Genomic DNA, 17,001 nt, shown 5'->3' with positions numbered 1-17,001 from the left:
TGCTAAATTGACCTCTTTATATCATATATGATCATAAAATGAGATTTAAATATATTACCACCGTGGATCTATAGAACCTTAGGGGATAAAATAAAAGCTCTTTCATTAAGTAATTGACTCTTTTCTAATTGGCCTAAAAAAAATAAAATAAAATATGCTACAAAAAGGATTTTATACAAGAAAAATAAAGGACGGAGACACAAGATCTAAGAAAGATTAATTCCTGCAAGGGAAACCACACCTCTCTCTCAATCCTACTTACATATATATGTATGTAAATATGTATGTATATATGTATATATGTATGTATGTATGTATATATGTATATATATATGTATAATATATATATATACATATATATATATATACACACACACAGATATATATATATATATATATATATATATATATACACACACACACATATATATATACACATATATATACATACATATATATGTATGTATGTATATACATGCATATATATATATATGTAGTGCACATGGTTTTGACCCTTTATCCTATAGTGATTACCATAGGACAACACCACGAAGCAGAACCTAAACCCTCTATATGCCACGTGACACATGCCATGTGTCCAAAAGACAGTGGTGTAGAACCCGAGGTTTAGGGCTTTGGGCCACTGAACGAAGGAACGATGCCAAACTCCCAAGCATGGAGCCAATGAGTGACGGAATCGGACCACGGAGCAACTCCCAAACATATAGCCCAAGGAGCGAAGGGACATGAGCTCGGAGCGACTTGGAACAGTCCTAGAGCAACCAGCATCCTAATGCCAGGATTAGCACGCAAAACGGGGCTAAATAGAGTCTGGCGCTATTTCAGCATACCAGTGGCCTAACGCAAGGATATGGGTACTCCACTAGCTAGCATGGAATGGAACTTGGGCTTAGACCCAAGCCGGATGCAAAACAAGGACAGGCACGCAAGCGGGAGCTAGACTATGCCTCAGGTTGGTCCGCCATGCCCGACTTACCCACTATCTCTATTATACATTTGGAACCCCTCATATCCCCCCCCCCCCCTCTCCCCCCCCTTGAGGAACACATGCTTTGGGCTTTCACCCTAAGCCTCCTTTAGTACCAAGAGTTAGTTTCTGGGACAAATTTAAAACTTACTAAATATGGAATGACACTAAATTGTAAATTTGGACACGGGACGAACACCATTGTGTTCAGGATAATCTCTACATTCCGTAGATATGCCAAATGAGCAAATTTAGACACTTTCCATAATTAGCATTTGGGACCGAAATGAGACCAACACAAAGGGCATGATAACGAGGGTGTTTGGCAGACACAGTAAGCTATCATCTAGCGATATTGAGGGACCAAACTTAATATCACGGGGGTTCCCAACACTAACAAATGCAAGTCAACGAATGAATTTCTCTAACCAAGTCAAGTATCCTTGACTAAATAGACATTTAGGAATTCCTTCCTTATGCTCATCTGGTCAAGTGCACATGCAAAGACCAATTTCTCAACTAGCTTAAGTGGAGACTGATAATGGGCTTAGCAATACCGACCTCTTGCCATCGTGGCAGTAAGGAAAGAGTATCTGTAAGGACTGGCCGACAAGTAACTTTCGATACCCAAAATCACATTCGCGACAATATATATATATACACACACATATATATATATGTATGTATGTATATATATACATATGGTTTTTTAAATACATATGTGTGTGTATATATAAAAGGGAATAACCAATCTCTACCTGTACAATGGGTGAACTGTAGAATGCCGCAAATGAAACAGTGACATATGTTATTTAGCTGATTAAAAACTAGATTAATTTATAATTTCATAACAGGCTTCAGAGATTCATATAATATTGATATTCTGTTCCAGTTTCATAAGTATGCTTAAAAAAATCATGTTGGAACATGTACACAAATCATATTGTATTTAAAAAACCATATCTAAAATGGAAACTATTTTGTTGGCATGCTGATGGCAACTTTCCATACTAATGACATTGGTCTACATGTTCACCAACCCCACAAATGTCGGCTTCATCAGCTGACCACAATGGACATGTCTGTATTTGTCGCCAGCTGGCAACAAATGTACGTGTGTCACGAAACACACAAAGAACATGTGGGCTTCATCAGCTGACCACAAAAGGCCATGTCTGTATTTGTTACCAGCTGGCAGCAACCGTACGTGTGTCACGAAATCCACAAAGACCATGTGGGCTTCATCAGCGGACATGTCTGTATTTGTCACCAGCTGGCAACAACCGTACGTGTGTATGAACCCATGTGAACCTCATCAGCTGACTTGTCACCAGCTGGCAACAAATGTACATGTCATCGTTTTGTAGCCATCTGGATCATTTATAGAGGAAGTCAGTATTTGCTTACTTCCCTCCCTCTATACGTGTGTGCAGAAGTGTGTGAAGGAAGAATAGATCCTAGTGTAACGTGATATGGCTGGGAGGTGTAATCAAGGAAAGGGTGAGATGGATGTAGAGCAAGCCAGTGACGAAATGGCTGCAGAAGAGAGCTCTGTGGTCACTCACGAAGAAGAGAAGTCTATTGCTAATGAAGAAAAAGGTGTAATGGCTGTAACTGCAGTCGTGGTGGCAGGACTGAAGCTTGGAGCTGCGGCTATCAACAGCATCCTGAATGCGCTGGGTTCAGTAGAACGCAAGATTGTAATTTCGTTTGCCAACAATACTGGCCATCAGCTCACAGCTATAGGTGTGTATTTCTTTTCTGGAACAGCTGACAATGGACTCCCTGGTGCTATTCCTGATAAATTCACACTCGGCTTTGGAGCTCGCAAGACAACTGGTCCTGTGGCAAGAGGCACTGCTGGGGTTATCACATATTATCTTTCAGCCCAAAATCGAACTGCCGCAATCATGTGGAGTGTCCCGTTTGACTACAACTTATATTCCAACTGGTGGAACTTTGAATTGCGAAATGGGAGAGTTTCCCCCTCAAGCAGCTTGTTCAACGAACTCTATTACACAAATTCTGCGATTAAGGGTGATAGCAACTTTGTCTCTCGCGTTACTAATGGACGGAAGTTTGAGGGGTCTATGGGACACTCTGGCACTCCAGTTCTGGATATAACACTACACTAAAATATTTTGAAGAGAAAGAGGAAAATATCAGCTACAAAAAAAATTAAAAAATATTGTATTAACTAAGTATAATATATAATATTTTATTAGGTAGTTTATTTTGCTCATGAGACATCTACGCAAGGGGAGGAGGCGTGGAGACTACTCACCAGTGGATTGGGAAGCCAACGACGTTGTAGAAGCATCCATTGACGGACTTGATGAGTGAGGCACCCACGTCCTGCAAGGCATTGAATGAATTACGAAAAGGATAAGGAACCTGGATGCCATAAGAGCCAGCTTCCGCGATGTATGCTGTGATGGTAGTGACTACCAAACTCCACCTTCAGTAAGAAGAGGGGAAAACTTGAGAGCTCGAGAGCACGCTGTTGTATTATGAAACGGTGTTGTGTTATTATTATGACGGTTGATACATGGTTAAATGTATGGGTTTATCGTGACGATCCGTGGCGGCGTCTGGATCGCTCACGTGGCTGTGTGCTGACGTGGTCTTGTTCACTCCCACACTCCTCAAGGCCAACGTCTAAAGTCAGCCCAAGAGCCTTCGTGAAGACTTCATGTTTAACACGAGGAAGTGGTTTTGTTAGCACGTCCGCTAGCATGGAGTTTGTCGGGCAGAACTCCAGCTCGATCATTCCTCTCTGGATCTGCTCTCGTATAAAATGGAAGCGCAGCTCAATGTGTTTAGTACGAGAGTGGAACCTGGAGTTCTTGGTCAAAGCTATTGCAGACTGGTTGTCACACAATAGCTTGACCATGCCCGTTGATGGAGCTCGAGATCCAATTCTGCAGCTAAGATTAGTAGCATATGAATGGTTGTGAGTTTCACCACAGGGCTGTAAGTCTCCGAGTAGTCCAGCCCATGAACTTGAGAAAATCCGCGTGCCACAAATCTCGCCTTGTAGCGCTCAATGCTTCCATCAGCGTTGTACTTTTTCTTAAACAACCACTTGGATGAGACGAGCTTTCTGCGAGCTGGAAGTTCAACCAGCGACCAAGTGTTGTTTTTCTGGAGAGAATCATACTCCTCCTGCATAGCTGCCTGCCAGTGCTCAGCTTCTGGTCCGTGTAGAGCCGCCTGGGGCAGCAATGTATCTCCGGAACCGGCTGCCAACACGTTCCACAGGACAGGTGCCATTTCAAGTATGGACAGGGAAGCGCCCCAAATTAGGTCACTTGAGGGTGTTTGGTTGCATAGCCTACGCCCACATCCCCGATGTTCAGCGGCGGAAGCTGGATCCCAAGAGCGAGAAATGCATCTTCATGGGCTATCACACCCAGGTAAAAGCCTATCGACTCTATAACTGGCAGCGCAGGAAACTGGTGGTGAGCCGAGATGTGGTGTTTGATGAAGCTCATCTTTATCGAGATACCCTGAGACTCCCTCCTGTTTCTTCACCATCTCTGGGGGATCTTTCTGAGATTTTGGACGACGTTCCACATCTCCACCCAGCGCCAGACAATCCAGCCGATGCAGAGCCAGGAGGAGTTGCTGAAGGAGCGCCCGAAGGAGGCGATCTGGCAGGAGGTGTTGAGTGCCTCTCCCCAAAACACCTTGGGCATGCCAGCGTGCTGGAGAAGGCAGCGTACACAGTCCATAAGTGTCCTGTTCAGGCGCTCGGTGAATCCATAGAAGCTGCCTGTCCTCCTCGATGTCCGACACCAAACCTGCTCCTCCTTCAAGCTGGAGAAACTTTGGTCAGAGATCTGTAGCCGGTCACGCATCCCGAAAAGATCAACACCCACTAGAGGATGGATCCACACTTACTGGTTCATGGTCACCATCAGTGGTAGCAGCGCCTAGAGCATGCTGCAAGACGCCATGAGCGATGCGGTGTCTCCTGACCCCATTCTGCTGCGAGGTGTGGGCTGCGGTGTACTCGTGGTGGATTCCAGCCTGAGCAAGAAATGCCAGAAACTCATTGCTCCTATACTCACCGCCGCCATCTGAGCGTAGTGTCTGGATGGTACAGCCAGTGGCATTTTGTGCCCAGCTTTTGTAGACCTGGAAGTGATGGTAGACCTCTCCCTTGTGTGCCATGAGAACAGCCACCGCATAGCGTGCAATGAACGAAACGAAGTACCGCTTGTGACTGAGAGTTGCTTCTGGCACATGGCACACATCCGTGTGTACCAGCTGAAGAAATCCTGAGGCGCCATCTTCTGGACTTCTGCGTGGAAAGGGTAGTCTTGGCTGCTTCCCCTGTTGGCACGTCTCACGTACTCCTAGTTGGCCGGCACCGGTGAGGGTAAAGTCATCAGCAAGCTTGTGGCTAACAAATAGTTGGATGTCGTGAGAATTGGCATGCCCTAGCCAAGCGTGCCAGAGCTGGCAATCCAAGAGCTGGGGCAAATTGCAAGCAAATGCCCCTGCTCGTGAGTTGAGAGGATCAACTGAACATTGAGCTTGTAGAGAGTCTCAGCTCGTCTACCAAAAGCTACTGGATGGCCAGTCTCGTCAAGGATGTGCATCCGTCTGCGTTGAAGAGTGTTGAGAAGCCTTGATCTGCTGCTACACCAACTGAGAACACTGTCTGTCCTGCTTCTGGTACATAGTAGACCTAGTTCACGAGCTTCTCAGCTCCACTCTCCAACTTTATGATGACCGTTCCTTGTCCTTCCACTGTTAAGGGGCGTTTGTCTCCTACAAAGACTTGCTTCTCCTGCTCCAATGGCCAGTACTTGTGAAAAGCTCTCTTCAATGGTGTGAGGTGCATCGAGGCTCCAGAATCCATCCAGAGCACTTCAGCTTTGGACACAGTGGATGAAGATGCAGTGAGCGTCATCATCAACATCGTGTCAGGTTGGCGTGAAGAAGAGCTTCTTTCAGTGCAAGCTTTCTCTGCGGCTTTCTTGATCCGGCATTCACGCTCCACGTGGCCAGCTCTGCCGCAGTAATTACATGGGCCCTTGCGTTTTTTATCTGTTGCAAATCCAGGGCTGGGAGAAGGGCTCTTTTGTCCTCGAACAGGGCCATCTCGTTTCTTCCCACCCGATTGCTTTCCCATGAACAAGGCCTGCTCCACCCGAGCAGCCTGAGAGGGCGCTTTTGTCTCCACTCGTTCTGCTTGCGTTCTTCCTCGATCAGGTCCGAGTAGAGCGAGTCCAAGTCCTTTCCAGGCACAGCCGAGAGCATCAATGCGAAAGGTTGGAGATCAGGGGAGACAGAGCTCAGAAGGAATGCCTTAGCTTGATCAATGGTGATTGCCGCTTCCGCGTCCTTCAGCTCGGTGACCATCGCTTTAAACTTTCCAATGTAAGTGGCCATAGTGTCATCAGGTTGCATTCTCATCGTGAAGAACCTTTGTGTTAGCACCACCTTAGCATTGGCAGCTTTGGCAGCGAAGATTTGTGTAAGGGATGTCCAGTTCTGGTGGGCTGTTTTGGTAAGATCAAGGATTCATCCCCAAGACCTAACCCGATGACAGAGAGCGCTTTTCGATTCTTGGAGTCCCAGTCGAGCCGTTGGGTTACATCCGCAGCAGCCGGATGTTGAGTCGTTCCATCCATTATAGGCCAGCAGTCCTTGGCCAAAAGGATAAGCTGTACTTTTGTTTTCCAAGTGGAGAAATTCTGTCCCGTGAACTTTTGGAGAAGTTTCTCCCAGCCCCCAGAGTCCCAAGAATTTCCTGCTGCGTTAGCAGAAGACATTCTATCTCTTAATCTAAGAATAGATTAAACAGAGAATTTAGAAAGGACGGCGTGGAGAAGAATCATGAAAAACTCGGCCGCAACAAGGGCACACCTTCCGGCAGGCTGGGCAAAGAGCATTTTAAATGTGTATTTTAATCTTTGTGACCATTGCATTTGCACCATAATTCTTTTATTCTAGGTGGGCATATAAAACATTATTATATGACTGAGAAGTTGAATAAGACTTTTTATTGGCCAAAAATGCGACGTGATGTTATCTAGTATGTGTGTAACTGCGTTTGGTATTAAGTTCATAATACTCCCTCTCGTACTTCAAAAGGATAATTAAAGTTAATTACAATTTCCCATCTATTTGAGTTGGTAACATTTGATCTTATAGAACCTTTTTCACGATCAACTGCTAGCAATGAGTATGTTATTGTTACTTTTGACTACTTGACTCATTGGGTGGAAATTGGTGCTCTGGCTAGTGCCTTTGCAATTACTATTGGATGCTTCCTCCGGAGCGGATTCTTTCAGATAATAGTTCTACATTTATGGTTGAGGCATTCTATGTTTTGACATTTCGGTTGGGGATATGCCACACTTTCATGAGTGTTAATCATCCATAATTAGACGGTTTGGTGGAATGGTTTGTTGTAAGGAACCAACTCCCTGAGGTGTCGTAGGCTAAAGGATCCCCAAAAGCATGACCAAAATGATAAAGAGTTCATCGGATGGGACCGAGTCTGAGATCGAGTCCAAGACCGACTCGGAGACCGAGTTCGAGATAGATTCCGAAATAGAGTCCGAGGCCGACTCGGAGACCGAGTTCGAGACTGAGTTTGAGACAGAGTCTGAGATCCGAAATCGGGTCCAAGACCGAGTCCGAGGTTGAGTCCAAGGTCGGGTCCAAGATCGGGTCCGAGATCGGGTCCGAGACCGAGTCCGAGACCGAATCCGAAGTCGGATCCGAGATTGAGTCCGAGATCGAGCCAGAGACTGAGTCTGAGTACTAATACGGGTCAAGGGGTGAAAGCCCAAAGCGTGCGTCTCCTAGGGGGGGGGGGGGGGGGGGGGGGGTGGGTTCCCAAAATATAAAAAGGATAGGGGGGGCCCGGAACCCGTTTTTAAGGAACCCTCCCGGGGGGGTTCCCAAATTAATTTAAGGTGGGAATGGGAATTAAAAGCCCTTGGGGGGAAAAAACAAAAAAGGGGGTGGGGCCCGGGGGGCCCTCCCAGGGAGGGGCCCAAAAAAACCCCCCCCCCCAAAAAGGAAAACGACTGGGGGGGCCCCCAACCCAATGGGGGGGGGCCCCCCTTTGGGACCCAGGGGGTCATTAAGCCCCCCCCCTCCCAAAGGGTTGGACCCTCCCTTTCGGAAAAAAAAAGGGGGGGGGGGGGGGGGGGGGGAAAAAAAAACCCATTTCGGGCCGTTAGGCCACAGTGTTTCGCCCCGGCGTTCTGAAGCAAGTGTTGCACCCAAGACTTGGTATTTAGAGGGTCCTATGATCAAGTCTTGTGGTACCAAGGGATGTTAGGAACCTGGAAGCTTGGTGTGCTTGGTTGCTTGTGCTTGTGGGGAGTGTAGCCGAACCTTAAGTCCAGTCTAACCCAGGGAGGGAGATTGGGAGAGATTTGGGAATCCATGGATGGATGGCTAACACTCCGTTGCTTGTGCAGTGAGTAGCTGAAACCAAGTAGGACCAAGTAAGAGCTGGTACCATACGCAGGAACCTTGGTGAGGGAACTTAGCAAAAACCAAGGCAGTGTTGGACGGATAGATGAGGTAAGTTGGCAAATCGGAAACACTTGTTTGGACATTTAAAGGAATGATCGCGATGTATGTGAACTTTCAGCATTTGGATTACGATGGTTATTTGCCGTCTCTTCGGTATGCATATGTTACAGGGATTTTTTTTTCTGTTGATGCTTCACTATATAATCTTTTATATAGTCATGATCCAATGTTACCAACGGAGTTGGGTTTACCTTTGTGATTGCTACGAACTGTCGATGCTAGGTCATAGGATCACTATCTGACGAGCATTCTTCCACTTGTTCGAGTAGAATCTATTGAACACTTAGGCCGCGTACATGTGGGATAACAACAACGCTACAACTCTTATTATCATCCACCTGCAAAGTACAAAGTGGATGATTTGGTGTTAGTCCATTTTCCCCACTTTACGGTATGTGGTTTATCTAAAGAGCTCCTTGCTCAGTGGAAAGGATTGTATCAGGTGTTGCAGCAAATTGGACTGCAAGTTTATGAGGTTTGGCATGACATCTAATAAGCCGATCCTCAAAAGATTGTGCATATGTAGTGGTTAAAATGCTTCATACTAAAGGATTAAGAGTAGTTAATACCACATACAAATCCATTGATACCTCCTCTTGATGTTCCTTTCAATCCCGGCCCATCTACAAGAGAACTCTGATGGTCTTCCATTATTCCGAGAGAAGGGGATGATGTGAGGTCCAAGTGTATGGCTACAATGCTGTATATTAATATTAGCATAGTGGGATTTTGGTAGCCATTTAATTGCTTTCAATCTAGATTACTCGCTCTTGTATATAAACTATGGTTTTTGGGTTAATTGATATGCACATTTTCTGTATTCCCTTTCCTTATTCCAAGCACTCATAACATTTTAGAATAATATTATTCTTTATTTTTATTTAGTTTTCTTAATATTGAAAAATATTCAATGATTCAAAGTTGTGTTTAACACAATTTTTATATTTCATAAATAACAAATCTAGACACATTTTATAAATTGCTAATGAGAGTGAAATGTGATTAACATACAAGGCATGATAGTAAAGGTTTTAATAGATATAGTAAACTATCATATAGCAATAAGTGTTTATTATGCAAAGGTTTTTATTAAGCTTATGCAAAATAGAGTATATAAGAACTAACAAACACTAAATATATTCAGTTAAATAGACATTTAAGAGCTTCTTTTTTATGTTCATCTAAATGCTACTAAACAAAACAAACTAACAAAGGGAACTAACAATATTGATTTATTACTATCATTGCAATAATAGAAGATTATCTGAAAGAATTTGTTGATAGGTAACTTTTGATACTCATAGACACATTTGTGACAAAACATTGTAGTAAAAGATGAAAATTTTAGGGATAATATAGCACCATTTTTATATTTTGCTTAACTCTTGGGATTAGGGTAAAGCCAAAAGTGCAAGGCTTTAAATGTATAATAGGTAAATTGGGTATAGTGACTAACTTGGAGACATTTTTTGTTTCCCCATTAGTGTGTATGTTTTATTCTACATTCATATACTAACTAGTGGAACAATCCAATTCAGGGTAAAAACCATGTATGTTATATTTGATATTAAAGGATTAATCTTAGCAAGTACTATCCATCAAGTTTAAACAACTAGTCTCATTGTATATGTAGAGGGTGAATACAATAATATGAATGGGTACATGTTTAGTTTTTATGGTTTTGCATGCATATTGGATTTTGGCATATACTATATTTGTATGAACTACTTTTATATTTGTGGATTGAGATATAATTTTCTATAGTTATAATAACATTTGGTATTTTATAGTTATAATATAAGGTATATATTTTTCTTGGGCTCATTAAATGGAGATATATTATTTGCATAAATTTATATTTGGGCTTGTGAGTGAGACACATTAGCAACTTAAATTTACACTTTGAGTTAGCAAAATTAATATTACTTTATTAGTTGTTACCATATTACTATAGATAAAAGTAAACCTCTATGGAATTTCATAAATTAAGGTTTAGTCACGTTAAATATGAAAATAAGGTTATAATAGACAAAGGTTTAAACACATAAATCATCTTCTCTTCAATAGATAATATGTGATCTCTGGGAGTTCATATTCTATTAATGACCATATCAACACAAGCACTAAAATGGATCGTTGCCCTACCCCCCACAGCACCAGCAGGATTTGCAATCTGGCAAGACACAAGGTATGCCCAGCAGGAACCATTTGGGCCAGCTGCAGCCCCTCTCATTCATATCCCATACACCCTCCTGTGGGACTACAACAGCTACCTCACAAGATGTGGACCTTTGCTAACGAACAGGCTCTTGACCGAGGAACAGTCTATTCAGCTCCACTTTCTGAGCTGCTTCCACACCACTACTCTCCAACTACATGGAGGTATCGCACCCTTTTCGTTTGAAGAATGGGCACAAGACCCGCCACCCATCTCCAAGAAACGGCAAATGGACAGGGGGGATCCTCTCCTCCCTGATGGAGAAAAGAAGGTGCCAGCAGTTTCCGAGGCCATAGACAAGAGGCCCGTGGAAATAACCACTGCATTGCTGAGAGCTTACGTTAGCCAACGTATCATTATCCATATGGACGGACAGACCCACTCGTTAATGTGGCAGACCCAGATTTCAATTTCTCTTTGGAGGGGAAATTCACAAGGCACTTGCAATTATGGACTTCACACTTGTCGGCATCACACAGCTCTAGAAGGAGGCCCAGCATGTTGTGGGAAAGGAGTCTTTGAATGCCAAGACTTCTATATAATGCAATCCTCGATAAACACATGGATCTGGACAGCTATATTGATTGCTTCCCGATTTAAGTGACTGTTTGCGACACAGAACCAGAAGCCTCCTTCACGCAAGAATGGCTTTTTGTATATAGATGTTTTTCTTTCAACATATGGTTAATTTTAAAATTGCTATGATCCTTAATTCTTATTTTTCTCTCTTTGAAGGCCGGCTCGTCCCGAAGAACTCCCAAAGAATTCTTCGTTTCAAAATTTTTTGCTCGGCCACCTCCACGCTGCAAATCAGAACGAGTTTTAACAGGAGGCACGCTCGAAGGTCGCCGACAGTGAAATCTTAAAGATCTCCATAGTGTCAATTTTACCTCATATTATATTCTTATTTCTTTCAGATTACAGCGCAGGTAAACTCTTGTTTTCATTTTATGAAAGTCTTGGTGCTTTTTTACCAGTTGCAATGCGCCCTTCTGATGTTTAACCTCACGGCTGCGTCGATGCACCATAGAGTTCTCCAGTTCCGGCTGTATGATTTTGCTGCTAAGAGAAGGCTGTTATCGGTTAGAAGGTGTGGCAGCAACACAAAGGTTAGTCTGGATGAGAAGGATCTTCCAGCAAAATGGTACAACATTACCGCAGATTTGCCGCAGCCGCCACCGCCTCCTCTGGATCCTAGAAGCTTGGAGCCGTTGAAAGCAGAGGGCATGGGGGCTTTATTTCCCCAAGAACTTATTCGCCAGGAGATGTCCAGCGATCGCTACATTGGCATTCCAGACGAGGTCCTCGAGGTGTACAAGCTGTGGAGGCCAACGCCTCTCTTCAGGTTTGAGTTTTTTCGAAGCCTTTCCTTCATCGCTTAGTTGTACTGTTATGCATGCCAGGGCCAAGCGACTAGAACGGTTGCTAGAAACTCCTGCAAGGATTTACTACAAGTACGAGGGTGTGAGTCCAGCGGGATCACACAAGCCGAACACGGCCGTCCCACAGGCGTTTTACAATGCCAAGGAAGGAATCAAGCGTCTCACCACTGAAACTGGTGCTGGACAGTGGGGAAGCGCTCTGGCTTTTGCTTGCTCAATCTTCAATCTCGACTGCGAGGTATAGCCACTTGAAGTTCGTAGTGAGAAAGAAGCTATATAGTTGCGTTGCAGGTATGGCAGGTTCGTGCATCTTACGACCAGAAGCCACACAGGAAGACGATGATGGAGACGTGGGGAGCGAAAGTTTACCCCTCCCCGTCGGCTATTACCGCCACGGGCCGCAAAATGCTAGCCGAGGATCCGAACTGTCCGGGGAGCCTGGGCCTTGCCATCTCTGAAGCCGTGGAAGTTGCTGTCCAAGACTCGAGCACGCACTACGCACTGGGGAGCGTCCTCAATCACGTCCTTCTCCACCAGACGGTGATCGGCGAGGAATGCTTGCTTCAGCTGGCCAAAGCCGGAGAGACCGACGTGGACATACTCATCGGTTGCACTGGCGGCGGATCGAACTTTGGAGGCTTGGCTTTCCCGTTTCTTCGGGAGAAGTTCGCAGGGAAGATGAATCCGGTGATCCGAGCAGTCGAGCCGGCGGCTTGTCCATCACTCACAAGAGGAGTGTACGCTTACGACTATGGTGACACTGCCGGGTTTACGCCCCTGATGAAGATGCATACGCTCGGGCACGACTTTATTCCAGATCCCATCCACGCTGGTAAGTTTCGCGTTTATCAACTTTTGTAACTTTCCAGTTTCTCAGGAGGATTGAGGTACCATGGAATGGCACCGCTGATATCACACCTCTACAATCTTAAGCTCATGGAGGCCATAGCTATACCGCAGAAAGAATGCTTCCAAGGTAGAAAATCGCTCTTTTACTGGTATTCCTGGCTAAAGACTGGTATGTCCAGGAGCTCTACAATTTGCTCGAAGCGAAGGAATAATTCCAGCACCTGAGCCAACACACGCGATCGCTGCTACCATCCGTGAAGCGGAGCGATGCCGAGAGAGTGGCGAGGCCAAAGTGATTGTCATGGCACTGTGCGGCCACGGCCACTTTGATCTCGCCTCGTACGAGAAGTTTCTGAGTGGAGAGATCGAAGATCTCGACTATTCCGACGAGAAAGCCGCGGCAGCGATGGCCTCCATTCCCGTTGTCAAGCAGTAAACAAGAAGCTTGGCAATGGATCGGTTAGTGGCTCCTGGCGGCGTTGGAGAAGAGGACTAGCGGCGCCGCCGTGTCCCAGTGGTTGGTGTGGCACTCGCGCAGGATCCCAGACGCGTGGCGGACGTTATGTTGGATCCGGCAAGCGCTGAGCACCGCCTTGTAACTCGAATCGTTGGGCACGAAGGGCATGGTGGAGAGGAGCTCTCGCGCCTGGCGGAGGTAGCCCAGCCTCGCGAGCACATCCACAATGCACGAGTAGTGCTCCAGCTCAGGCGCTTGCCCGTGGTCGAATTCCATCGACACAAAGTAGCCCCGCGCGCGCTCCAGCGCGCCCATTTGCGCGCACGACGCAAGAACGCTGACGAACGCGAGCTCCTCGCGGTTATAGCCCTCTACGGCCATGCGGTGGAAGAGATCCAGCGATGCGGTAGCATGCCCGCTCCGGGCATTTGCAGCTACCATAGCATTCCAAGCGATCGTGTCCCGCAAGAACATCGTGTCAAAGATCTTCTTCGCCAGACGCAAGTGTCCCTTCTCTGCAAAGAGACCCATTATCGCGGTCCGTGCCACTAGCGTTTGATCGGGCATGGAATCGAAGAGCTGCTTCGCCTGCTGGAGATCCCCTGTCTGGGCATACGCCTCGAGCATCACTGCCCACGAGATTTCGTTTCGATCGACCATGGAATCAAACATTCCCTTGCATTCCTCGAGAAATCCCAAGGAAACTAGCGCCTGGAGCATTGCATTGCACGAGGCGGTGTCGTGCTCCGGCATTGAATCGAACAGCGCTTTCGCCGACGCCAAATCCCCGCCCTGGACGAATGCGCACACCATCGCCGTCCACGCCACAAGATTCCTCTCGCCCATCCTCTCAAAGATCGCCACTGCTCGCCGCAATTCCCCGCTTTGCGCGCACGCCTGGATCATCGCAGTGGCCATCACTACATTCAACTCGGGCACCTGTGCAAAGATCTTCCTCGCCCGCGGCAAATTCCCCCTCTGGGCATGGAGTGCGAGGAGCTCCGTCCACGAAACCATGCTGATCTCCGGCATTCGATCAAAGATCGCGGCAGCGTCCTCGATCCGGCCCTCTAGGGCATAGCCATGCATCATCGTGTTCGCGGAGACGATGCTCACGGCGGGCATAATCCGGTATATTTCCACCGCCTGGTCAAAATGCCGGTTCTCGGTATATGCTGCCAGCAGGGCATTCCACGTCACGATGCTCCACTCCACCGACGTGTCAAACATACGCTTGGCGTGCTCCAGCTGGCCGGCTCTTCCATAGGCCGTGATCATGATGTTGTGGCACACGGCATCTCTCTCGGGCATGGCTTCGAATGTTCGCTTGGCATCGTCCAGATGCCCCTTTAGGGCATATGCCTGGAGGAGGAGCTTCCAGGTGAGGAAGCAATGGCGTTCCATTCCATCGAAGACGCGCTTTGATTTTCCGGCCTCGTTGCATCTGCCGTAGATCTGGATGAGCGCATTCGCGAGGAAGAGGCTGTCACGGTGGCGCCGGCTCGCGAGGATCTGGGCATGGAGGAGCTGACATTGCGCGGTGTTCTTGGCGCTTCTGAGGCGATCGGCGAGCTCTCTCTCGGATGCGTCCAGGGAAAGCTCCAAGACCGCCGGCATTCCACGCGCCGGATCGATGGATGAGGGGCACAGTCCGCCGCCTCAACAGGGATTCTTTGAGGTCTATCGCGACTTTCGAAGGTGAGGAGTTTTCTCCGCCATGTCTTTGGATTCCAGGAGAGATATCTCTTCTAGCAGTAGCAGCTGCTTCGATGCCGCGGATTCGCAAGATTTTTCAATCGATCAGCAGCGGCCGCTGGCGGATCTGGTAGAGCGGATAGCGTCTGCGGCCGAGAATTCGGAGATCGCGATATGGCAGTGCAAATTCCTCGCTCGTTTCGTGGAAGGGTTCGTGGAAGAACAGAGCTATGGAGGATTCCAAAGCATCGTCAAGGCAGCCGTGATCAAGTGCCTCGACCTCGTCTCCTCCTGCGGCAGATCCAGGGCGCAGTGGCTGGAGAAGGCCCTGCTCAAGGAAGAAAACCAGCAGGAATTCGAAGTCGCGGTGGAAGATCTGTGCAAATCCCTGGCGCTCACTCGCATCCTACCCGACGAGGGGGTCCTTCTTGGTTACATGGAGGAGACTCTGGGCAGCCTGCGAGCATCATCGCTGGAGGAGCTGTCGCGGCGCGATCGGCTAGAAATCCTCCAGAAATCCAAGGTCTTGTGCAAGACGATAGATCGAGAGAAGAACAAGCAGCTCCATCAGATGGCGCTAACGCTCATCCCTCGGCTCGATCCGCGCGAGATGGCCGGAGCATACAGGATCAATTCCGCGGAGCTCCAGCGCGGGAAAACCATCGGCCATAGTCAGGGCATTAGGGTTTATCAAACACGATGGCTGCGGCAGAGCTTCGCGGAGAAGGTGCTGCCGGTCGATCTGGGAAGCAATGCTGCGCCGCTCTTCCACGCAATCCATCCCAATCTGGTGCGCGTCCTGGGGATCGCGCCGCGGGGAGACCAGGGCTGCTCGCTGGTGATGGAGCTGATGAGCACAAATCTCTCGGCCGTGATCGCGGGGAAGGCGAGGGGTCGAGCTCGAGGTGAGGATTCACAGCCGGGGCCCTTCTCCCTGGATCAATCGCTGGATATTATGCTCCAGATCGCCCGGGGGATGAGGTGCTTGCACGATCTCAGGATCATTCACACGAACCTCAAGACGAGGAACGCTCTCGTGAGCTTCTCCAGCACTGGAGATTTCATCGTCAAGCTCTCGGATTTCGGGCTCGCGAAGATCCTCTCGAGGATCGCAAGAACTTCCTCAAGAACAGGCTCGGCAAAGAGGATGGTTTTCGATCAGAACGGTGGAAGTTTGTACTCCAGGGAAGCCGACGTTCGCGACTTCGCAATGGTATGCTACGAGATCTTGGGTGGCGACGATGGACTAGGCGGAATTCCAGACTACATTGCCGAATTTCTCTCTAGGTGCCGCCATGAAGAGGATCGAATGCGCCCCGAGTTCTCGGAGATTTGCGACTTTCTGGGGATGATCCGGGGCCTCGAGACGCGAAGCAGGATCACCAAGAACACTGGCGGATCTTTCCTTGCCGATCTCTCTGCCGACGAGCTAGAGGCGCTGGTCTACTACTTGGGAGAGAATTGGCTGCTGCGCAATGCGGTGGAACAGCGGACGATTCCACTCGGAGCTCTTAGGGAATGGATCCAAGACTCTAGCGCTCTTTCCGAAGCCACGAAGATCAAGATCCAGGTCGGGATGGGCGATCTCATGGCGGACTGGAGAGGAAGCGAGCACAAGTTCTTGGAGGCCCGGACGTGGTACAGGATGGCGGCGTTGTTGGGCGATCCAGAGGCGCTGTGGCGGCTGGGAATGATCTACGAGCGTGGAGGAGCAGGAGGGATCCAAGCCAATGCCGTGCAAGCGATGTGTCTCTACCGAGAATCGGCCGCCAAGGACTACACGAGCGCGATTGTGGAGCTCGGGCGATGCTATAGCTTCGGCCTCATCGATCGCAGCGACAGT

At 47.7% G+C, this 17,001-nt stretch overlaps 4 protein-coding genes and 1 long non-coding RNA gene across 6 annotated transcripts; 3 read left to right on the top strand and 2 right to left on the bottom strand.

Moving 5' to 3' along the window:
* The first annotated feature begins 2,460 nt into the window (after window positions 1-2,460).
* On the top strand, window positions 2,461-3,123 carry LOC9637217 (DELTA-actitoxin-Afr1a). Its single transcript, XM_002974710.2, has one exon. It carries the CDS (start codon window positions 2,461-2,463, stop codon window positions 3,121-3,123), a length of 663 nt encoding a protein of 220 aa, XP_002974756.2.
* A 373-nt stretch (window positions 3,124-3,496) lies between these two features.
* On the bottom strand, window positions 3,497-5,332 carry LOC112347926. 2 transcript variants are annotated; one of them, XR_002992904.1, is made up of 3 exons: window positions 4,892-5,189; window positions 3,826-4,807; window positions 3,497-3,770 (listed from the first exon to the last, which is right to left on the bottom strand). XR_002992904.1 is itself a non-coding variant. In XM_024679664.1 (2 exons), exons 1-2 carry the CDS (start codon window positions 5,162-5,164, stop codon window positions 4,385-4,387), a joined length of 696 nt encoding a protein of 231 aa, XP_024535432.1. In that variant the 5' UTR covers window positions 5,165-5,332; the 3' UTR covers window positions 3,497-4,384. The 2 variants fall into 2 exon arrangements, 1 of the variants encoding a protein (XP_024535432.1); XM_024679664.1 differs by having other exon boundaries at window positions 3,497-4,807; window positions 4,892-5,332.
* Window positions 5,333-6,391: 1,059 nt separating this feature from the next.
* LOC112347927 lies at window positions 6,392-6,729 on the top strand. Its single transcript, XR_002992905.1, has 2 exons — window positions 6,392-6,509; window positions 6,552-6,729. It is a non-coding gene; the product is annotated as an uncharacterized LOC112347927 (long non-coding RNA).
* A 4,971-nt stretch (window positions 6,730-11,700) lies between these two features.
* LOC9636480 (tryptophan synthase beta chain 2) lies at window positions 11,701-13,462 on the top strand. The gene is made up of 5 exons (XM_002974709.2): window positions 11,701-12,120; window positions 12,179-12,395; window positions 12,449-12,989; window positions 13,035-13,133; window positions 13,186-13,462. Exons 1-5 carry the CDS (start codon window positions 11,726-11,728, stop codon window positions 13,440-13,442), a joined length of 1,509 nt encoding a protein of 502 aa, XP_002974755.2. The 5' UTR covers window positions 11,701-11,725; the 3' UTR covers window positions 13,443-13,462.
* Window positions 13,463-13,466: 4 nt separating this feature from the next.
* On the bottom strand, window positions 13,467-15,080 carry LOC9637216 (pentatricopeptide repeat-containing protein At4g02750). Its single transcript, XM_002974509.2, has one exon. The coding sequence runs from the start codon at window positions 15,078-15,080 to the stop codon at window positions 13,467-13,469; it is 1,614 nt and encodes a 537-aa protein (XP_002974555.2).
* Window positions 15,081-17,001: the final 1,921 nt, after the last annotated feature.

This window comes from Selaginella moellendorffii, unplaced genomic scaffold (assembly GCF_000143415.4).
Source record: "Selaginella moellendorffii unplaced genomic scaffold, v1.0 SELMOscaffold_25, whole genome shotgun sequence".
Lineage (NCBI taxonomy): Eukaryota > Viridiplantae > Streptophyta > Lycopodiopsida > Selaginellales > Selaginellaceae > Selaginella > Selaginella moellendorffii.
Note: the sequence above shows the minus strand (reverse complement) of the source record. Positions and strands in the feature narration are given on the sequence as shown.